Here is a 24306-nt window from a genome sequence, read left to right as displayed (position 1 = left end):
ATCGATGAGAGAGAAACATCAATCAGCTGCCTCCTGCACACCTCCTACTGGGGATGTGCCTGCAACCAAGGTACATGCCCTTGACTGGAATCGAACCTGGGATCTTTCAGTCCACAGGCCGATGCTCTATCCACTGAGCCAAACCTGTTAGGGCAGAGCATAGAATTTTATTTTTATTTTTTTCCAAAGAGCATAGAATTTTAATTCAAGGATTCGGTTGCAGTAATTATTATAATTTTAACAGGTCCTGGGTTGATAATTTAGTTACATAGCCAAGGAACTGATTTTTTTTTATTGTCTAAAGTTTTACTTAAATATATTTTTATTGATTTCAGAGAGGAAGGGAGAGGGAGAGAGAGATAGAAACATCAATGACGAGAGAGAATCATTGATCAGCTGCCTCCTGCACGCCCCCTACTGGGGATTGAGCCCGCAACCTGGGCATGTGCCCTTGACTGGAATCAAACCCAGGACCCTTCAGTCTGCAGGCCGATACTCTATCCACTGAGCCAAACCAGCTACTGCTAAATGAACTGATTATTAAAATGAAAACACCCACTGGAGCATCAGCTGTAACTTACAAAGCACATGCTCCATGTGAGGCACAGCACTAGGCTCCATACTGACAATACCTGAATTAGTTACCAATGACAAGTCTATGAGTTGAGCTGTTATTACTTCCCGTTTACAAATAAGAAAATCAAGAGCAGTAAATCAACCGCCTCAGAGCTCATGGTTAGTTTGTGGTGGCCAGAGATCAAGACTGATCTGTCACCCCAGGCTGTGCTCCTAACCACTTTATTCCCCACCATTCAGATCTGATCCCTCCTCTAGGAACATGACCCATTATCAACTCTTTCCATATATATATGCAGAGTGTGACCTTTTTATAACCTTGGTGGCAAAATGCTAACAAAAAAATTTAAGAAGGTTTCTAGATAATGCCAAAGAGTAAAAGTTAGTGACTATTGAGCATTTCCATCCTACTGTGCTGACCATACCAGGTGTTTTCTCAAATATTAATCTTTTCACCCATCCTTTGAGATAGATATCAATGTCTCCAGTATAACAAATGGGAGAAACGGGCTCAAAGAGGTTAACTAAACCAGAACATTGGAGCTACATCAATCTACAAATCTTGTTTTCGGTCCAAAATCCCATGCCAGCTTCTTATAGAAAAGGTATCACCTGCAAATAATACAGAATTACAAAAGGCTGACATTGATCACCTGGCAGGGAGTATTTACCAACAGCCATGGTCCAACCATCTCGCTGACTATGAGCTTTACACTACCACTTGGAACATCATGAAGCAAGGCATTGTCTAATCCAAGCAATACTTGACTCAAATAATATTACATTTCTCTTGGTCCTCTCCAGGCATGTTCTCTATGGGCTGGCCAGCTTTTCTGAGCATTACCCCAAATATTAAAGAAGAAGGAGCAATGAAAGAAGATTCGGGAATGCAAGACACGCCATACAATGAGGTTAGACCAAAGTAATCCAAATCCAATGTACAGTGAATGAGTAAAAAAGATGCATTGATTTGTAATATCAAGCTAAATAGTGGGAAGAAAGTCTTATTCAGAAATCAAATAAAGTTACTCTATAATATGACTGAGGCAAAATGAAATGCAGGCTAAAATTAAGCTAAGATTAATCAATATCAGACTTCATTGAGAAAGTATCATTTTCAATGAAAATTTAAACTAAACTTTACTTCTCAAAGATGGACCCAATATATATGATCAGCTCATCTATAAGATACCAAATCTCTGGTCCTTTGGTAAATGTGGTAAGGGATGCTGAAATTTTTGTGAGCTGGTAATAACTTTTTAAAAATACATTAGAAAGTTTCTTTGCAAATATATTTGAAGAGAGGGGCTCACTAGTTTCTACAAAAAACCTTCTGGAATGCAAACCATAGTTTTTTTTCTTCACTAATAAAAAGTCTTTCTAACTGGGAATAACTTAGCAACGATTCTGGTGAAGAAACTAGAGCTCCCCTCATCAAGTAAGTAAAATATTACACAAGTTAATTTTTAAAAATCCTATTACATACTGTAGATTGAAAGTAAGAATACAGAAAGCAAATTTGGGGATGGATCTAATGAAATTTTACATGTAGTTCTACATAAATTTAATGTACATTGCAATTAAACAGTGAATGCAACTACATATTTGTATTAACTGTTTCAAATAACGTTTAAAAATATTTTCTTAAAAGACATTGTTAGAAACATTCCAATAATATTACCCACCTGCTTTAGAGAATATATAATTAGATTCAATTGAACATTCATTAAACCACTAATATATGTGAAGCATTAAATTAAAGGTGGGAGACAGATAAATCAGGCATAATTCCTGCTCTCAAAGAGTTTAGAACCTTGAGAAAGACAAACTTCCTTCAGGGTGGGTAGTATCCAGTCTGAGACCCATCCATATTACAAAAGGCCAGTGGCCATAATGCCAGAATGCCAGAACGACCAAACAACCGGTCACCAGGAGGTGCATGGAACACCTCTCAGCCCCTCCCTCCCCCCACCCAGCTCGCTCGCAGCTCACGGCAGCGGTGTAATGGCTCCCGGCAGCAAGCTACTAGCGCAGGAGGTCTGGGTCTCGCGAGATTTCGCGCGCTGGGCCTCTAGTTAACTATAACTCCAGGCATTATATGTGACTACAATTCAAAGGGAACATTTTTTATGTGAATGTGGTTGGGATGGAGATAGATGGGACATAAATGAAAGTTCTCCAGACTTTGGCACTGGGTCTTGACATTTAATAGGACTTGAAGGTGTCAATAAAAAAAATAACATTCTGATAGGTGTGGTAACAAACGAAACAGGCAAAAGTGGGAAGGTGAGAATGAATCCTAAAAATGGGGTGGTATGGTCTGATATAGCCAACATGCAAAGTCAACATCGGGGCGCTGAGAGAGGGGCTCTGCCACGGAGGCTGGTGCTGGACTCTGGAGCTCTTTGAATGCCATGCTAGAGAATTGGGACAGCAATTCATAGAGTGGGGGTCCCACCAAGGTTCGGGGAGATCTCAGCATCATATTCATGTTTTAGAAAGAAGAATGACTGGAGAGCATCACAGAGAAAAAATTGGAGTGGGAAGACAGATTATCTAGAAGACTCTGCAGGGGTCTCAGAGTGAGCAGAGGTTCAATGGAAGTTGGGGACAGTGAGAATGGAAAGAACTAGGCAAATTGAAGGCATTTCTTAGATTTAAGTTGGCAAGATTAAGGAATTGATCAGGGGATGGGAGTGAGGAAAAGGGCATAATCCAGATGACATCACCATCCCTTGCTGGCTAAATGTAAATGCTAATAACAAAAATAGGGAACACAGAGATCACACCATGAAAAAAATTGACAATGCAGCTGTTTTGAAATTAAGTGTCAGTGATAAGCTACAATGGCAATCATAAAAGATCTTGCTTTGGTTTGAGGAACTGCAGCATATCCTGGTGGAGCAGCTATATATGTGTGTGGAGTTTCTCTGGAAGTCTGAGAGATACGAGCTCATCGCTGATGTCAACAAGCCCATCATTGCTGTCTTTGAGAAGCAGAGAGACTTCAAAGTATGTTTTCAAAACCCAGACATTAGTGACAACATCCTACTTTCAATGGGTCCATTGCTTATTATTTTCAAAAGCAGAAACTCCCTATTGTTTATGTGGGTACCATCACTTGAGACCCTTTGATTTATGGTTTCAGAAATTATCGGATCTTTACTACGACATTCACCGGTCCTATCTGAAAGTTGCAGAGGTGGTAAATTCAGAGAAGCGACTGTTTGGTCGGTACTACCGCGTGGCATTTTATGGGCAGGTAAGTTCACTAGAGGCAGCATGACCTGTGAATTCTGTTGAGCAGTTGAATGCTGTCTTTCATTCTTTATGAGACATCTAACTCCATGTGCCAAAGGATTGAGGGTGTGTGGGTATGAATGTGTCTAGGTATGTTTGAGTGTTTCTCTGGGTGTGAGTCTATATGTTTGTTCATAGGAAGGTACTGGGTCGAGAACTCCATGGCTCTTAATACAGATTGAGTTAAAACAGTGATTTCTAACTTCTTGGAGAAGAAAGGCATTTATTTTTCAGTGTCTTTTTTCCCATTTCACCCCCAAAATATTTAATTATAGGTTTGCCTCAATATCCAAGTCAAATTAAATTCAACATGTTTTAAGAAATGAAATTCATAGCTTTCTAAAAAGTAAATAATTTATAGGGGCTCCACCATATCAAAGCCATGAACTTTAGACTTCATAATCATACATTTTCTTTTCCCCTACTTTCAAACTATCACTACTTTTATGCAGAACACTATTGTTTCTTGTATTACAGGTCAATGTAATTTTAAAGTTCCCCTTCTCAGTTGACTATATACACAATGAACAAGAAGGAAAATATTAGCTAGCCATAGCATTTGCCTGAAAGTAAAGTGAATGTATTATATATTAATTCTGAATATCTCTGACTGGTGCTTTAAGTGGGATAGACACAGGAACCATCCTATTCTTTTCAGGGAGGTTTATAATACTCTTATATTTCAGCAAACATACTTTAGACTATGACTGTGGATAAACATTCCATTCTTGTTTGTTCACAGGTGGAATGACTCTCAGCCCCCTTGTTTCTGTTTTTTTTTCTCACCCCACCATGTAAGGCACTATTGCACATAGCTCTTATTCTCCTCAGAATCTCCTAAGGAGTTACATGCAGCATGGTCATTCTAGATCATTTCCCATTGAAGTCTCTAGAAAAAATAGATATTTTCCTCTAGTCACCGAAGATAGTTTGAAAACTAATTTCTGAATTAGTCAAGATAGCTGCTCTCTACCTGGAAAGGAAAATGTCACTGAGTAGCCACTTACTACCATAAAGAAATTGATCCAGCCCTAGCTGGTTTGGCTCAGTGGATAGAGCATCAGCCTGCAGACTGAAGGGTCCTGGGTTTGATTCTGGTCAAGGGCACATGCCTGGGTTGTGGGCTCAAACCCCAGTAGGGGGCGTGTAAGAGGCAGCCAATCAATGATTCTCTTGCATCATTGATGTTTCTCCCTCTCTTCCTCTCTCTTCCTCTCTGAAATCAATAAATTTTTTTTAAAATTGAAAGAAATTGATCCAGCTCAGGTTTTCCCACAGCATGGCAGCATCAGAGAAAGCTGGTGGTATGAGGAACAGATGTGGAGAGATGGTCTACAGAAAGAAGCTAAATTTATATATTTGGGAGGTCCCTGGAAAAGAATCTGAACTCTCTGAAGTGATAGAATATGTTGGGGACAGAGAAATGTGCATATCTGCAGGAGAGGAGGAGAGAGAAATGGAAGGGATTTCTTGAAAGTGAACAAGAAACAAAAAATAAACATTTTTGACCTTGCTGAAACATTAGCAAGAAAAATGGCAGAAAACCGCATCAGAAAGGGGATGTGGGAGTTGAGGGCTATAGGGGAAAAAGTGTCTCCAGGGAATGAATGGTAGCATAGCAGGGACATACAGATGCCATCAGCCATCCTGCATTTGAATCTACAGTCCTTCAAAGGATCTTTTTAGTGACTGCCATTGATATTCTGATCATGAAAACCAGATTGCCTACCTGGTAGTTTCTCCAACCAATGCCTAAGATGCTGGCTATTGAACAGGTGGAAATGACAGGCTGCTTTCCAACCAGATTTTAATGCAGATGTTTACTTTTTTCTTCTTTTGGTATTGACTGTTCCAGGCTGTGGTAAGTTCTCTCTTTCTCGGTCCATTTGCATGCTCTAAAAATTCTCACACTTCCTTCTATATGGTTTTACTGAACCTTAACTTTTTTGTGCCAATCAACATTTGGTACAAAGGGGAGATAATCCTGCTTCCATTCATTTGGGAGTCATCCTGCTTCCTCGAACTAAACTGTGTTTACTCCAGTTTATGTGAATTACAAAAATGTATCCTTTATTTTCATATATAATATCTTCTGCACTACAGTAGATGTAGTCTGAAAATCTACATACATGCACACACACTCACACAGATAAATATGGGCACCACATATGGATAATAGACTCAGTATTGGGTATTGCCTGCTCACTTCAGGCCACTGTGTTCTGGCTGATGAAGAAGAGCATGGGGGTGCTCAGAATTTTAAAATTTGGAGTGGTGGCCATTGATGGGCACCTTCCCAGGTTCCTAAAAGAGCCTGCCCTTTTCCAAATGAGTATTGTAGAGAAACAGGGTTCTCTATTGTGCTGGCTCTGAGCATTCTCAAAGGTAATGGTATTAATTCCCAACATAGAAGATGAACAATAGACTAAATCTTTACTCAGGAGGTCAGGTTAAGTCTCCTGAGATGCAGAAAGAAGCAATGTAAGAAATCTTGAGGACAAGCAGAGACAGAAATAACATGCCAGTACCTAGAACTCTGTGACACAGAATTTCCTCTGCATTCTTTTGAACCATATGAAATTGTCCATATTCAACCATTCTTTCCTGGGGAAAAGATGACAACTTCATGTGGTTCAACATAATTATTGTTGATTAAAGTAGAAAGACAAATTCTTGCAATATCCACATGTTGTCCACATTCAACTCTGCTTGTCTGGTACATACTTTTTTGTAATTCTTTAAGTCCCTTCCCACATCCATACCACATCAGTATTTTCCACCTTCACTTATAAATTTGGGGCCATGGGTCCTTAACTCACCTACTAAAAGAATACTTGAAAATCCCTATACTAAATAGACTGAGGGGGCAACGGGGAAGGATTGGGGAGAGCTATTTTCAAATGACTTAACTTTGTTCTTTTTGCAGATTCCTCTATAAAGTGTGCTGATTGTGCACCTGGCTTTTTCTTTTTAATGTTGCCACTCTTCTCAATTGTCTTTTGTTAAAAATTCCAATGTGAGATTTTATTAAAGGGCAAAGCCACCCCTGACCAAGGGAGACTAATGGAGGTCGTTCTGATAAGCAGCAATGTAGAGCCTTGGTCATCATTGTTCAAATGATGTTCAGATGCCTGCCCTAAGAACCCAAATGGAGATGGGCACTAATACATTGGACAGGAGCAGACAGTGCACTTCACTTCACGTTTGATCATAAGGAAATACCAAATAAGCTTGGGCAGTGCCCCAAACGTGTGCAAAATGAAGGTTCCGAAGATCTAAGATAAAGTCCTGACTACTTGATTAGCATAATCCCCATGGTCAACAATAATTCTTTTTTGTGATGATACTTTATGTCCATGTAAATTTCACCTTTTAATATCCAGATCGACATGTCTTGTAATCATGTTTCAAAGATTATGCAAATAGCATATGCAATAGACCCTTTGTTGCCTCCACAAAGTCCTTTGGGTAAATCTTTTAGGATCCCAGCTAGACAGATGCTTGCATTTTACAGTACTGGCTGGAGTAGTTAATACGATGTCTGCAATAAGCCAGACATGACAAAACAAGTTGGTACTTTAAAAACACAAGTCTTGCATAACATGAATTTTCTGATGCAACATCTGATATCATTGCCTATGGGAATTTTACATAGAACAGCCTATAGAAAGCAGCTCCAAAGTGTCCTTGAAATACTCATTTACATAATAATGAGCAGCAGTAGTGATCAAACATCAACTGTCATCAATAAAATCCTTAGGCTCTGATATTTAGCATGAAAGCAAGCAAGCGAGTGCCCATTGCATAACTTAAAACAGCAGATGCCCCTGGAATGAGTTAAGTGAAAGGCCTGGAGAATTTTATTCCATTCACCAAAGGATGTAGATTCCTTGATTCTCAACCATGCTTATGTGGGTGTAGATGCATCTCAGAATCTTAATACGAAAGAGATTGGGCAAGGAGGAATGGTGCATGTATAGTTGGGGATGTGATACAACTTTCTGACTCCCCATCAATATGAAAGTCACTGATATAGACAACATATATATGTAATTGAGTTTATATGTATATGGAACCATCTCTCTGAATTCTTATAGCTTTTCTTCTCTTAGCATTTAGCCCATTATTAATATTTTCTGACCCATCTTTTACTCACTGATTCCTCTTTCAATGCATTCCTTTATGACCTTGGAATCAATCGAATGTAACATCGGGAGCATTTATATCTGACATCCCAATAGTGATTCAGGAACATTGCAAAATTTGGAAGTACCTGCAAAAATATCAAAGGGGTCAATAATTTTAGGTGTCAGTTTATTGAAGTACATCTATATATATATATAAAGAGTCAGGGTCATAACATCCACAACGACTGAAGGCTCAATCGAATGCCAGGCTGCTTGTGCAGCAGGCAAGCAGGCTGAACTGCTGACCTCTCAAAGAGAGAGAGGCGGGGCTAATCAGCAGCAGCAGCGGGCTGCTGGCGAGGCCCAAAGAGAAGCAGAGTGATCAGACCCTGCTTCTCTCTCTGGGCCTTGCCAACAGTCAAGCCTCTCTCTCTCTGTCCCAGAGGTCAGCAGTTCAGCCTGTTCGCCAGCAGCCTGGACCGAATGCCAGGCTGTGCATGCAGCAGGTAAGTGGGCTGAACTGCTGACCTCTTAGAGAAAGAGAGAGGCGGGGCTGATCAGCAGCAGCAGCAGCAGCGGCTTCTGGCAAGGCCGGGAGACAGAAGCAGGGTGACTAGACCCTGCTTCTCTCTCCTGGCCTTGCCAGCAGCCAAGCCTCTCTCTCTCTCCCAGAGGTCAGCAGTTCAGCCAGCTCACCAGCAGCCTGGGGCAGCTGCTGATCAGCCCTGCCTCTATGATCAGGCCTAGAGATAGGCCCAGAGATGCTGACTGGCATAGAAACCGACCAATCAGAACCAAATCTGGGTGAAGTGCAAGGAGTGAATGGCTGCCTAGGAGGCAGGGCTTTTGATGCTGACTAACATAGAAACTGACCAATCAGAACCAAATCTGGGTGAAGTGCAAGGAGCCAATGGCTGCTAGGAGGCAGAGCTTTTGATGCTGACTGGCATAGAAACCAACCAATCAGAACCAAATCTAGATGAACTGCGAAGGCAGAACCTGAGGTGGGGGCTAAGGAAGGGTTTTAAGGGCAACAGCTGTTTGGTGTAAGGTGTAAGAAAGTGATTCAATTTTTTAATGACAGGTTTGGCAGTATAGTGCATATGGCTGGCTATCAGTCCAGATATAGGGATTATGTATTTTTGTCTGCCAAGAGCACCTCCTCCTGCTGTAAAAGGCTCCCCCCACCCCATTTAAGCAATCCTATCCTATATAATCTATCTATACTAATAAAAGGGTAATATGCTGATTAGACTGGGTCGACCAGCCATCTTCCAGACATCTGACTTCTTTCCAGACAAAGCAATGGTAGTGGGGGCCAAGGCAGAGGCAGTTAGGGGTGATCAGGCCAGCAGGGGAGGGCAGTTGGGGGTGACCAGGCTGTCAGGGGGGCAAGGTAGGGGCAATCAAGCCGGCAGGCAGAGGGGTTAGGGGCAGTCAGGCCAGCAGGCAGAGGGGTTAGGGGTGATCAGGCAGGCAGGCGAGTGGTTAGGAGCCAGTTGTCCCAGATTGTGAGAGGGATGTTAGTCAGACATCCCCCGAGGGGTCCCAGATTGGAGAGGGTGCAGGCCGGGCTGAGGAACCCCCCTCCGTGCATGAATTTTATGCACTGGGCCTCTAGTTTTTATCATAATCTATTAGAGTTTCATAATCCATGCAAGTTAACTCTACTGACTCAAAGTCCTTGTTTAAGTAGAATGTGTGCTGTTTCCTGAGAATAAGACAGATTAGGGTTTTTATTGCATTATAAAACGACATTTTAAAAAATGAAACTAGCAAGAGAAATGCAGAGGTCACATTTCCTGTTGCCCTGAAATGCAGTGCACTCATGACCTTGTAGCTAACACAAAAGAAAACCTGTCCCTGGGTCCTCATCACCTTTTGTCCCTGTTTATAAATCATTTATTTCATAGACAGAGCTGAAATTGAAGCCTTCTTTAAGGTAGTGTCCTGTGGTTCAGTGGGCTTGGCTTTGATGGTTTTCTTGGGTCAAAGTTAAGCACGCATTGCCAACATTTTCAGAGCTGCTATTTCTCTGGCTGCAAACGCTCTTATAACCCTGGCAAACAGCAGATGAAATACTTTATTCTGTTAATCCAGCTCCATTTTAGTGGTTTTATAAAATAGCCTCAAGAGGTTTATATCTCCATGCTAGGTAGGTAAGTAGGTAGATAGATAGATAGATAGATAGATAGATAGATAGATAGATAGATTTTAATCACCATTTCTTTCTGATCAATCCCATACCAAAACATTGAAATGAGCATCAGTAGACTTTTCTAATAAGGAAAGTATAGTTTCTATGCAAGAGAAGCTGAAGGTATGTATTTTTTAAGTTCTCAAAACTCATTCAAGCTGTTTCCTTGCATATGAATAAGAACTCAAATTGCTTTACTGACACAAACTTTTTTTTTATTGACATCCTCCTCATTCTCCTCATGATAGGTGACATTCACCAAGGGCCTGTATGTCCCAGGCACTGTCCTTAGGACCTCTCCATAGATTTCTGGTTCTATTTCCCATCCTCCAGACCTAGGGGTAGGGATGAAAGAAAGTCACAGGTCATGACCAAGACCACAGAGGTCATAGTAATAACAATAAAATCTTACTTCCCACACTCCTTCTAATTCTGAATTCAGAAGGTTGTGAGGGGCAAGAATTCACAGTGAAAATGTCTCTTTGTGCTGGTTTTCACAGTGTGGTGAGAAAATATTTTCCTGGGACTTGGAGACATTTTTCTCACTGGAATGGAAGTTGTAAATGTTGCGTTAGCTATTGCCTTGGGGGGGATTCTGGTCGATGGCCTCAGAAGTCTTATTTCTGTGATATGTCAGTCTGTCAATGTTAGCCACTAACTTCTGACCTTGAATAAAACAAAACTCCACAAAGACAGAAAACAGCAGCTGAAAGTCATGTGGGAATGGGGCCAGACCTCACCACCACTACAAAGTCTAGAGGAACAACAGGGAGCTACTTGTCATGCTTTCAACAATCATGCCTCACTTTTTTTTTCTTTTTTTTTTTTTTTTTTGCAGTTGAGGGTCAAGTTACTCATAATCATCTGTGTTTGGTCTTGAACATTTCTCAAATAAATTGTTCAATTAAAAACTGTTCTTTAAAGCAATACAGTATTTTCTATTTATACCTGGTGCACACATACCTTTTTAGGATGTATGCCCACTAGAACTGTTTTATTCTTCAATTTACTAATTTGACAAATGTAGAATGATGTCCCCCTAAAGACCAGGCATCATGCTAAACACTACACAAACCATGTTGAACAAGACACTTTCCTGACTTTGAAAAGCCCAAAGTCATTTCGGGAAATGCATAAGGAAACAGACAATTAATTTCATGCTTGACAAGATCTGTGCTGGCAAATGTGCCTTGTTCCTTGGCTTCTACAAATATACAATGGTGTCCTTCTTATCATGCAAAGTACCCTGTTCATGATTGTCAAGTGTACATGAGTAATAGTGCCTTCAAGTACAAAGGTGCCATACAGATGTGAGTTTAATTATTATTCTCACCTCGCGTTGGCTGTGAAAAATCCAGCATGGGAACATTTCATCCATGTTTTTTATATATAAGGAATCTTTTTTAAATAGTCAAAAATAACAGTTTTAAAAAAATACAGCTAAGATTCTTTGTGACCTCCATTGTCTTCAGCTGGCTCTCAACAGCCATACCCTTGAGGTAAATTCTGAGTCAGAAGAAACCAGACACACTTGGAATCTTAACTCCAGACTTAACCCAGTAGTCAAAGGCCACGTGTCCCACAGGATAAAATGCCCTGTGTCTCTTCAAAGGGAAGGAATTATAAAGATTACCTCACTTAGTTATCTGCAGATAAAGGAATATTCTCTCCCCCTATTTCAAACCAGACAGATAAATTAATAGAGGCTAAGACCTACTTGCTCCTATGGCATAAAAATGCCACAATTGGTTGCTTTACTATTTTCTATTCTAATGGGTCTAGCTTTGCAAAAAATGAAGAAGATCTACTAGGAAAGCAAATTGAATGATGAAATTGCATATAGCCAAGTTGCATCAGGCCCCAGACTTGATGGAAAGTTCTTTTTTAAATAACAGTACTTGGGAGCCTACCACATGCAATTTCTGTGATTACAATACCAGAGCTGCAGCTCTTTAAGATGATGTGGGTGCATATCCACCCACGTAGATACCTTTACGTGCCCCTCAGGGTTTCCTGTACTAGCTTCGAAGACTTCAAGAAGACCTCGTTAAAAATGACACTGCTCTCTGAAAAAATGCCAATTATTCCAGACTCTGTGTTCTACCCCAGACTGCCACATGAGGGCATCCTTCCCCCAAAATATATGCAGCAGATAGGTATTACCATTGATTTCTACAAATAGAGAAAATATTTTAAGATATCCCATGAGGTTCTTTGGCCTGGTGAGGGAGTGTTTCCGTTAATGACTGATTCTAGCATGATATTTTGTTTTCTTCACTTGGCTTTTCTCTGCTTTTGACTTTATAGGGTGCTAGTTAGTGGCTTGGATGACAACCAAAAGACTGGATAAACGACTTTTGTTTTGCTTGTGATGTGCAATTGGAGTTTTCTGATAAAATTGGTGGTTCCTTATGTATCTTCCATAGGGTTTTTTTGAAGAAGAAGAAGGCAAAGAGTTTATTTATAAAGAGCCTAAGCTGACAGGTCTGTCAGAGATTTCCCAAAGACTGCTCAAGCTGTATGCAGATAAATTCGGAGCAGACAACGTGAAGATAATACAGGATTCCAACAAGGTAGAGGAAAATTAATATTCATTTTGGGTGTTTGCCTGTTTGTTTATTGGTTGGTTGACTGGTGATTATTTTTGGCAAAAACATTATGTGTTTATTGAAGTAACTTCTAAGTTCCCTATTTTTCCCACCGGTTATTTGCACTTGTATAGCAACCAAAGAATTAAAGTGATTGGACCCAATGGTGGACTTGGAGAAAAAGCGAAAATGTATTTCTTCGGTCTGGGAGGTCTTCCTGGGTCATACCAATTTGACATCTATTCTCTGTGATAATAGCAGACTTGCCAGTTACATTGTATTAACCTGTGGATATCTAATTAATCTTCTGGTGGCTCCAGAAGGCCAATGCTTACATCCTCTGGTTATATTATTCAGAATCCTCTCATATGCTTTCAGTCCTTTAGCCAGCCTCTATTAAGCACCTACTGCATGCCATCCCCAGAACTAGGAGCTGGGGTACAACGACTCTTTTTCCAAGATCTCCCAGTTCACGTGGAGCTGAGAAGAGAACGATGTCTGCAAACAGCTAATGAAATGAAGTGCAAGGAAGTGCCATGGAGACACAACAAGTCAGACAGGGAAAGCTCGGGGAAGGGGCTCCCTGACCAGCTCATTCTCGTGTGGGCGGTGCTTCCCAGAGGAGATGATGTTTGAGCTGGAAATTGCAGGGTGAGGAGGTGTTTGCTGGAAGCAAAGGGCATATTGAACAGCGCAGTACAGGCAGTGACAGGGGCATGAAAGGGGCAAATGTGTTTAGAGAATGGCAGGTCTTCAAAACACTGGTTGGTAGAAGAGTGTTTCAGAAGACCGGGCAGGAAAAGCTGGCTTATGTTTCGAAGAGCCTCGGCTACTCGGCCAGCTGGCTCCAATCCTACCTCCACCGCAGTCTGGCTGCCTGACCACAGTCCAGGCAGGCACTCTCATATGATGATATGATGCCCATTTTTCTCCAAGGGGACAGGGGCAGCCCCCCGACCTAGGATGCCAGCTGAGGGAACACAGAGCTCCCTGCCTTTCTTTCCGAAGTACCTTAGGCTCATCACTCTTTCTTTCCCCATCATGTGTTCATATAGGTAAACCCGAAGGATTTGGACCCCAAATATGCCTATATCCAGGTGACCTATGTGACACCATTCTTTGAGGAAAAGGAAATAGAGGACCGGAAGACGGATTTTGAAATGCATCACAACATCAACCGCTTTGTGTTTGAGACGCCCTTCACGCTGTCGGGCAAGAAGCACGGTGGCGTGGAGGAGCAGTGCAAGCGCAGGACCGTCCTGACAAGTAGGTGCAGCCCGCCCAGGGGCCGTGCAGGCCCTTCACGGGGATGGAGAAGTTAAAATCAGCACATTTCACTCTGGCAGACGAGTGCCCCGAATGTGCCACCATGGATGTTTGCCAGGGAGAAAGGATTTCCCCTTCCTTACAATCTGTCAAGAAGGACACCCTTGAGAAGTCAACCAGAAGAGAAATTGTCAGTAGTTACTTTACTAATCCCTTCCCTGTAGAACTTAGTCACAAAGGTCATGGTGTCCGTGTCTTGGGAAGGACACTCTTCTCTCTCCCTGAATCTACCCTCAGTTTTTTCTCGATTAGAAGCTCTCAGAATTGTGTGCTTTGGGGCAAGATCCTAAGTCGCTCTGGAAGTGTGGTTCCTCATCTGTAAAATGAGTGCAGAGGATGGTCACCATCCCTTCCAGTACCGTCTAAATCTATTCTGTGAGCTAGTCAACAAACTTTCAACAAGTGCCTACTAGATGCCGGGCACTATACTGGCAATTCAAAGAAATAAAACACGAGTCTTGCCCTCAAGATGCTCACAGTCTGGTAGATGAAAGAGCTAAGTAAAGCAAGAATTTCAGGCGAACACAGCTTGGGAAATGAAATGGGAGCACAGGAGGGGGACTCCTAAGGTAGACTGAGGGGAAAGATGAGCAAAGACATTCTGGACGAGTGATACCTAAACTGTGTGAGAGATGAACAATCCTGGATTATGCAATAGACAGCCAAATAGCAGTGACATCCAAACTAGAGGAAACATTCTCCTTCAGTAAACTTTTCCAGAACTTTTCTAATAAAAAAAAGTCTAAAACAAAGCTACTATAACATAGGCCATTCAGTATTTATTTAAGCATTCTTTATTGTGGCTTAGGGTAGTTTCTATTTGAACTGCAAGTTGTGGTGGAAGCTATAATCTTTTCAGTGTTGAATGACTCAAAATCGAGGTCTTATCCAGCCCTGAGAATGAGGACATGGCTAGGGAGGTGTGGAAGAGAATGGCAGGTGAAGGTAGCTGGGGCAGACGCTAAGAGGAGGGTGGGCACGTGGCACACAGGACAAGCAATAACTCATATGCACAAAAACAAGCGGGACGAACGAGCTGTGTGCAAAAAACATCCTATGGGGTGGTCTGTACCTTCAGGGGACCCCTGACTCTGCACTCACCCTCAGCCTTTCCATTCTCTCGTGTTGCTCCTGGCAGCCAGCCACTTGTTTCCCTATGTGAAGAAGAGAATCCAAGTCATAAGCCAGTGGAGCACAGAACTGAATCCTATTGAAGTGGCAATCGACGAGATGTCCAAGAAAGTCTCTGAGCTTAACCAGCTCTGCACAATGGAAGAGGTGGACATGATCCGACTGCAGCTCAAACTCCAAGGAAGTGTCAGCGTGAAGGTGAGCGTCGCCCAAGGCTGAGATGCATGTGGCCCGTGGAACCTGGTACAACACACCTTGACATTTATTTTTTTTACAAAGGGTATAAGAGATATTTTTCTGTGTGTGATACCATCCAGCACCTTTATCTGAGTTTTTAAAATTTTGTTTTCATTGTAAATGCACATAAATGGTGCCAAACACCTAGAGATAAGCCTTTCTTAACTTTAGCTGAAAATAAAGTATCTTCTTCCTTAACCCTCCTTTCCTATCTTCTTTGGATAAACTATGTTCTAGATTCTAAATTCCAACAAATGAATTCATTAACAAATAACGTGTCTCTCTTATAAATATCTGTCACTAAGAGCCTTATAAAACTGTTCAAAAACACCTATTTTTAGAATGTATATTAGTGCATAAAATGTGCATCAATATTTATTTGGCTGCCAAGGTCCTGATAGGAAGCAGGTGGCCTGCTCACAGTGGGCGATTAAAGGAAATACAATAGATAGACTATTTGCAAGTGTGAGCAGTATTTAAGGAAACCAACAAGGGTAGGCACAAGAGCTGGCAAGACTGAGGGGCTGCTACTCTCCCTAGGCCTGAAAACTGGGGAGAAAGAGGAATCATTGGAAGCAGAGAGAGAGCTGAGAGAGCCTGCTGATGACAGACAAACATACAGATAGACTTTCCCTGCTAGAGGACTGCCAGGAGGAAGGCTGGCACTTACTTAACACCCTCCAGGGGCTGAAACTAGGGTGAGGCAAGTAAGGCACTCACCTTGGGCATAAATTTTAGGGACTGCATCAAAAACTCAGTAATCATGATAAAATATTATAATGCAATATTTTTTTAAATAAAAAATAATGTCAAAAATTCATAATGAGCAAAATACTAACCTTTTAAATAAAGGCAGGCCAGTAACAGTATCACACGGAGCTGTATCGAAGCCTGATGCAAAAGGAAAAATCAGTAATGTGGATCCTGATATTGACCTGGCTGTCTTCTTCCCTGCCAGCATCTTGTCTGTATACCCCATGGCTGACTCAAAAATAATAAATAATAATAATAAAATTTTAAAAGCCAGGATGCAAGAGAACCATAGTTATACTCCAAATGGGACAACGTCCCTCAGCACACAGCTGAGCAGAGGAAATTAGAGGTGGAAGCTGGAGAAGCAACAGAAAGCACCCAGCACTGTTTGCTCATTCCACCACACTGGCCATGCCTGGAGGCCATAGACATCTGCAGATGGCTCAAGTACACCATTAGCTTCCTTCTCTTTCCCCTACTCCTTACAAGCTACACGGTCACTTTAAAACATTATAAGCACTAAGAAATATGGACTCCCTCACTAGTGTGAGCCTACTCTTGTGTGTGAGCATGATCAGGACCTGAGCATACATTCTGCAAATCTGATAATGCCACGTTGGGCCAGAATCTAAGCCAGACTGTCAAGTGGAATACAATAGACAGTAGTTCCCAGTGAGGTATGTACACCACCACCTCTGTGGAATGCCTTTTATTAATAGTTGTGTGTTTATTTTAATGCTAATAAAAAACTAGCACATCAGACATTGTATTTCACAGATGTTTAACTTAAATTTAAGTAAATAAAAGGGAATCTAGTTTTCAAACATATTAAGAAAAAAATAGTTCGAGAGGGTGACGGAGGGATAAATGATGATGGAAGACTTGACTTGGGGTGGTGAACATACATACAATATACAGATGATGTAATAGAGAATTGTAACTCTAAAACCTAATAATTTTATTAACTAATGTCACCCCAATAAATTCAATAAAAAGTAATAAAGTTAAAGCCATATTTGATATGGCAAACACGTGAGATGCTGGGCAAGTAACTGAAGTTTGGGAAGGATGGCAATGGCGTGTTGAGCTCAGATGTGTCCTGTAGTAGCTGATTGGCCAGTTGTGGGGGGCCAACAATGAAACAGATAACAAATTAGTGGACTTCGCGGTGATGTGAGAGAACTGGGGCCCCACACGATTGGTGCATAAGTGGCTACTCCTCCCAGCTGTGGAGCGGGCTCCTCCATGAAGGAAGTGGGCTCATCCTCAGCAAATTCTCTTCTCTCCAATAGGTTAATGCAGGGCCCATGGCCTATGCACGAGCTTTTCTTGAAGAAACCAAAGCAAAGAAATACCCTGACAACCAAGTAAAGCTTTTGAAGGAAATCTTCAGGTAAGCTCTTCTTTGTGGAATGTTCTTCCTTGGGATCCTTCAGACGAGGAGTCTTGAATTCCCCAGGAAGCCACCTGACCAACCTCCTTCTGGGTGGCAGAGTCTATCAGCAGCCTCACTTTGAGTGGCCAGTCTCTGTGGCTGGTTGTTAATTTGCTTCTTGCTGTCGCTAAAGGCAATTTGCAGATGCGTGTGGGCAGGCCCTGGACGTGAATGAACGCCTCATCAAGGAAGACCAGCTGGAGTACCAGGAAGAACTGAGGTCCCATTATAAGGACATGCTCAGCGAACTCTCCGTAATCATGAATGAGCAGGTGAGGCTTTCCTTGGGGTGGCCCATGCTGTTCATTCATCCAAAGTGTCCATTTTGACCCCAATTCCAGAAGAACCGGAAAGTCTCTTTTCTCGCTGCTGATGTCACTGCACCTTATGTGAACACCATGCTGCTGACTTGTCCTCTCCCCCATGCACAGTCCCTTACTTCAAAGCAGAGATCAGATTAGAGAAAAAAGGCTGGGGGGAAAAAGATGAGAGCCCAGATGCTTTTTATAGTCTTCAGAGATGTTTAATCAAATCATATGAGCTGTTGGTTTTCTAGGACAGATGGACCCTATTAGACATCAAGAAACATTGGGTAGGATTCCTGGTAGGATTTGCTACCACTCCCTTTTCCTCTGATTTTAAGACCTCACACCTCCCCAGGCTGTGATGTGGAGTTCCACAGTTCTGCCACTAGGGGTCTCTGCACCATACTCAGAAAGAACACCAGGACTAAGACATGGCTTTTTAAAGTAAAGATTGCCTCTACAGAGGCAGGGCCTCCTATAGATGTGCAGAATTGGGATAAAACTCAATCCCCCACCCTACCAGCAAGTCATCCATGACTTCTGGCATCTGTCCAGCATATAAGGCTGTGCACAAAATGTGGACATTCGATATCACAGTATTTTTTGAGGTGCTGAGAGTCGGCCTTACACTCTACCTGACATCTCATCACTGTGGTCCCCTCTAGGAGTTAGATGTGTTCTTTACAGAATAATTAAGGGGGAGAACTTGAACTAATCTCCAAATAGTGCCTCATGCATAGTAGCCACTCATTAAATATTAGTTTCCTTCCTTTCCTTAAATGGTCTAGCACCATCAACACTATTTAAGAAATACAAAATGAGTTCTATACTTCTTTTATTCTAATTGCTTTTCTCATATATGCTTCTTTTTTCTTATTTTCCATTTCCTTCTGCCCACATTTTAAACCCTCTATGAAAGCTGGAGAACGACGTGGTTAATTGACTTGTGTTAGAGAGAATTAATCTCTCTGGATAGGATTCTTAGAGGAGGGAGTATTGGTTTGGGATTCTTAAGAAGCTGGTGGGAATTAAATGCTCAGGAGTGATGCTTTGATAGCCTGGGGAACTCATAAATCTGAGAGTGAAACCGAAAGAACAATGGATCTGAAAGTTGAAAAAAGTGGTGAAGAAATGCTTGCTTCCAACTGTACATTGCATCTGACCTTGAAACTTTGAGCAAAAATGCTTTTCTCTTTTTTCCCTGGCAGCTCTGTTGCAGTCCGTGTTTATACAACTTCTGTTCCTCTGTGTCTAGTATTTCCCTCAGTACTGTAAGCAAAAGTGGTATGTTTTTCTTTCCTTATGTCTACTCTGTCTTTTGTGGCCTTCTGGTCTACCTATCTCTTTCTAACTGTTCATTTTTCCCTGACAACCTGTAGTGGCTATTGTTCTTGAGGTTTTTTATTTAATTAGAACAACTTTATTGCCATTGATAGGTAAGTGAATATGGGGGAGCCTACTAATTAAAACTAAAATTAACAACGTAGCTTTTAAAAACAAAATTCATACTTCACCAACTTTTTAAAATATTTGAACTCATTTGTATCCAAAACAAAGACTCACTATACTCCAAAGTGCTAAAACAAAAAGACAAAAACTAGAACCAGGTGCTTAAGGGGTGGGGAAAGAAAAATAATCGATTTTCCAGAAAACCTTTGCTAAGAGAAGCAACATTTGATTTCATGCTTCCTTCAAACTGATGCAAAGAAAAGAAACTGATGGATTGAACAGGTCTTGTTATTCAGTAAACAAAATAGATCATTCAGCAGGAAAGATTAACTTTCTCCTGGTCTAGAGCTTCTATGGGGATTTGTCCATAGGTTTTATATCTGGGAAAATAACCACAAAATACATGATATCTTAAAAAAAATTGCTCCTTAAAAAATGATTTACTCTATAATATGGCCATTCCACATTTCCACCTTAGATTAAAATAAGGACAGAATACTAACTTCTAACTCTGTAGAGGAGATTCCTAATGGTGGGACTATTTAATTGATCATTATCAATCATAAGTACAAATTATCCATAGCAAACTGTGTTATTTAGAGCAAAAAAAAAAAGCTATTTTCATGATAACCATTGGTAAGTGCTTTGACTTGGTTGCAATGAACAACTTCCTGAAATCAGAAATAGTTAACAAAAGATAAGGTCTGTAAAGTCTATAGTATCTTTAAATATTATATATTTGTTTCAGTTTATGTTTATAACAAAAAAATTGTTTGATGCTTTTCTCAGGTGTGTGTGTTTTTTCTTAATGAAAATGCATCAGACCATGTTTGGGTTTAAACTCTAGTGGAGGGAAGGGTAGGAAAATCTTAGTAAATCCTGTAATGTAGAAATGAACCATGATCTATAATGCATGTGTACCTTCATGTACCTATATATTCATGTAGATATTCTGGAAACAGGTACATATATAAATACAGTGAAGAGTAATTCTACCACTGAACTTTTCAAAATAGAAACATAATTAGAATGGATGCAGACATAGAAATATAAAAATAGAATTAATTATGCAATTCACTCCAAGCATGTCCAGGAAAGTCTTAGCTGAAAGGGCAGCCTGAAGTCATTGACTTAGTGCAAGAACATGTACTGTAAGGGAAGAGATGGAACTGGATGAAGTGGACACTATTGTGCAAATATGTTGAGGTGAAGCAGCTTGAGTTATCAAAGTGACAAACAGGCAATAATTACCCTTATAGACAGCCAGAATGCCACACTATTTACAAATATACAAAAAGCTTAAAAGCCTCCTTCTATAAAGCCATAGTAGTACATATACGTAGGTATCTGAATGAAACATGAATAGAAGATGCTCACTTGGAGTCTGTTTTAACTTTCAGAAGGATGACAGCACAGAGAAGTCAATGGTGGTAATGGATATTAAAAATAAAATACAGAGGAAAGAACAGATCTGCTGTGGATGGTGCCAAGTGGATGAGATGCAAAGGCATATTGCTCTCAGAGTTTGACATCCTCTTTAGAAACATTATTTGCCAAATTATTTAAGTAAAACTTGTGACATTGACCATAAGGAGAATGAATTGGTAGTAGAGGATTCTGGTGCTCTGTGGGGACAGAAGTGGCACTTCTATCTTGGAAAAGCAATAAAGCTAAAGCATAATAATGTGTGGAGTTGGTGGGAAAATCTCCATAACTAGAAACTTAAAATATTCATTGTCTCTTCTGTAGAGAGATACATTTTAGAGGTTTCTGAGGGTTTCATTGTTGTTATTGTGATTACATGTCATAATTTGAACAGATCTAACAGGAAAGTATTATTTACATATATTAACATTTTCAAAAGTAAATTTTTCTCATATTTCCATTAACACATTTAAATGAGGTTTCAGATGTCTCTCTGTTTTGGTAGATGTCGACAATTTAAATGATAAACTTTTAGAATGAAATAAAATTCTGGTATTACTCAGATACATTCATATGGTTTACCCAAACATTTAGTAATTTATATTTGATAGTTGAAGAATATTGTGACGATATTTTAAATCTTACCAAAATGGCTATGACATGGACTTGGGGCGAAAAGTCTTCAGCTCTATGTTGATAAGTGCATTTTCAAAATTTGCAGATTCCCGGGGGGGAATAAATAAAATCACTTTCCTGGGTTTTAATTTTGTGTTCGGAAATACTAACATGAACCTATCTATTGTGTTCCCTTGTCGTGCTGTGTGTTGTCCTGTCTTAAGATTATGTGCAGGGACGAGTCATCAAAACGCGGAGTGGAGCGAACCTTCTCTCGAATACTTAGCAAGGGGACCCCAGCTCTGCCCACGGTCTCCATCTCAGCTAGTGCGGACATGTGAGCAAAGGTCTGCAGCATCAGACACACCTCTTAGGGGACTTTCTGAACTTGCAGCTAATCTCGGGGAAGAGAAGATAGATTTAATTTATTTGAAGTTTTTATGTTAATATTTTTTTACCTCGCTAGCTTAAGAATTTTGCCAGTCTCTGAATTTGCACATTTTGTATGATTTTTTTCCTTTGAGCAGCGTTAAACAAGCCAAGCTGAATATTTGCCATTCCAATGAACGTGCAGCTCAAAAGCAAACCCTAAGTTTTCTGTCAGTTACAATATGTTCAATACCAAGTCCTAGTACACATATTTTAAAGGTCAAAGTGAATGTTTTTGTAACATTTAAGCGTATTTCAAATGTAAATAGGAGATTGTAAAATATATGGTTTTTACCAAAATTAAAAGAACCTTTTTGGTTGATACTTATGATGTGCTAAAATTATATGGATAACATTTCAGATACCATTATATTAAAATATTTGTGTATGTGTACAAAAGTGTTGATAAATACTAATCTTTAAAGTTTGTGGAGTTACTTTATTTGTAATATATGTGCTCTTAAATGCAACGGGCCGTGAAATTATGGAAGTATTTTGTTGTTAATAGAAATAAAAAATACAGTTCCTTTGCATTTGGTTCTCTCATAAAGAGTGGGTGAGTCCCTACTAAAAGTAGTTCATTGGACTGGGCATGTACTAAGTGCGACCCTACATTCACTACTTATGATGCCTTACCTAGAAACATGAAAAGGACTCAGACTTCAGCAGGGCAATTCTTCCAAAAAGATCAACTAGACAGGCCAGGGGTTTCCTAACCTAGGGGATTCGCAGACTGATGTGGAGAAGATATAATGAATCAGAATATTGAGGGTTGTGTAATTACTAAGGCTATTCACAAATATCCCATCTCTACAAATGTGTGGTAAGATTGCACTTTCCTTCCCCTTTGAAGTTAAACTTGACCATGGGACTTGCTTTAACCATTTAAATGTGAGCAGAAATGGAATGTATCTTTCTCAGGCAGATACGTACTAGTAGAAGCTAGAAAGTGGTTCTGCCCAATCTCGTTTCTGATGCAGTCATCTTGAAGCATGTGGATTTGGAGCCTCAGTGAGACACACACACACACACACACACACACACACAAACACACACACACACACCAGTCCCTGCTAACCTTGTTGGACAGAGTCTGAGTGAGAAATACATTTTATTGCGTTAAGATGCCTGAGATTCTGGGATTGTTTGTTATTGCAGCATTATGAGCTTATCCTGGCTAATATGTACTTTCTACAAAATTGTGACTGATGTGCAGCCAGGTTTGAGAACCACTAACACATTCCACCTCCCTCCTTCAACTGCCTGCCTCCCCAGCCAATACCAGCAGCAGTGCAACTGAACAAAGCTGCCTGCAGATGCAGAAGGTAAACTCAGGAGTGTCTTCATGTTCACCCCAGCAGCCACTGCAAAGGCCCAACTTCAAATAAGGAGACTTTGGCTAAGTTCATCTTTCTGCTACTTACGTTTAGAGGATAGGGCCTAGAAGACATTGAAATATTGTATCTACTGAAGTGATTAAATATAATTTAGGTGAGAATTCTGATCCCTCAAGACTCATGTAACTTTTCTCAAATACAGCTCCCTGCTTTATTAAACACACACACACACACACACACACACACACACACACACACACACAAACTGACCTCTGGCAAGTTTAATTATGGAATGCTTGCTTGTAACCACTATGCTGCATGCTTTCAAGCTGACCTCTAGATCAAAGCATTGCCTCAGCTTCATTCTGGCTCCAGCTTGGTTTCCTACTGCTTGGGTAAGCATCTTAGTTCTGCCCTTTCTATTTTCTCATTTGGATTTTTGGGATTGTCTAGGAACCCAAGAAGAGTCTGCCTCTGCTATAGTTGCCCACCCAATTCTTACCTTTAGGCTCTAGGCTCAAGTCCTCATGCCCCTCCCAACCCTTGGCCTGTAGACACTGTCAGCAATGGGTTGCCTGTCCAAATCTGAAAATAAAAATAGATGTGTGGGAACTTGGTAGAGGGGTGTACATGGAATGTGTTAGTTTAGCAATATGAGCAACTCACTCTGTCTTCCCACATCATTCCAGAACAATCAGGATCTAATTCTCCTGATTCTCAGATGACATTCAAGGTCTGATGATTACTGAGAGAACCTCATGTGTATAAGGCCAATAAAAGAAGTTTAAAAACATGAAAAAATTTACATGGGATCTGAATTTTTTAAGAGGGTAAAAAGGAGTTTAAGGAGTGGTAAGAGTTAGCATCTGAGAGCCCCCTTGGCATATGCTCTGTAGCACCATTCTGGTTGTGTCTTGAGATTTAATGAGAAAAATCCATAGTCACTTAGAGAACACAGTCCCATCCTGACCAGGAGTTCATTTGCCTGAGATGGAACATGATAAGTGTAGACTCACCTATGGGCACATGAGAGGAGCAGCTATGATAAGAGGGTAGATAAGGCTAAGAAGATAAGC

General features: G+C 40.7%; 1 protein-coding gene across 7 annotated transcripts in view; it reads left to right on the top strand.

The window, feature by feature from the left end:
• The window catches only part of DOCK10 (dedicator of cytokinesis 10), a 215953-nt gene extending 191775 nt beyond the window's left edge, over positions 1-24178 (top strand). For 3 of the 7 annotated variants that reach the window (XM_079783201.1, XM_079783203.1, XM_079783205.1), the window contains exons 48-56: positions 1381-1487; positions 3466-3588; positions 3725-3838; positions 12627-12773; positions 13844-14054; positions 15253-15443; positions 17528-17628; positions 17804-17942; positions 21689-24178. In XM_079783201.1, coding sequence (XP_079639327.1) covers positions 1381-1487; positions 3466-3588; positions 3725-3838; positions 12627-12773; positions 13844-14054; positions 15253-15443; positions 17528-17628; positions 17804-17942; positions 21689-21805 — 1250 coding nt within the window. In that variant the 3' untranslated portion in view covers positions 21806-24178. Of the gene's footprint in view, positions 1-1380; positions 1488-3438; positions 3589-3724; positions 3839-12626; positions 12774-13843; positions 14055-15252; positions 15444-17527; positions 17629-17803; positions 17943-19183; positions 19527-21688 lie in introns of those variants that run through there. The other 4 variants (XM_079783202.1, XM_079783199.1, XM_079783200.1 and 1 more) reach the window with 3 other exon arrangements.
• The last annotated feature ends 128 nt before the right edge of the window (positions 24179-24306 follow it).

Source organism: Cnephaeus nilssonii (genome assembly GCF_951640355.1).
Source record: "Cnephaeus nilssonii genome assembly, chromosome: 10".
Lineage (NCBI taxonomy): Eukaryota > Metazoa > Chordata > Mammalia > Chiroptera > Vespertilionidae > Cnephaeus > Cnephaeus nilssonii.
This window is presented reverse-complemented; position numbering and strand designations above follow the sequence as displayed.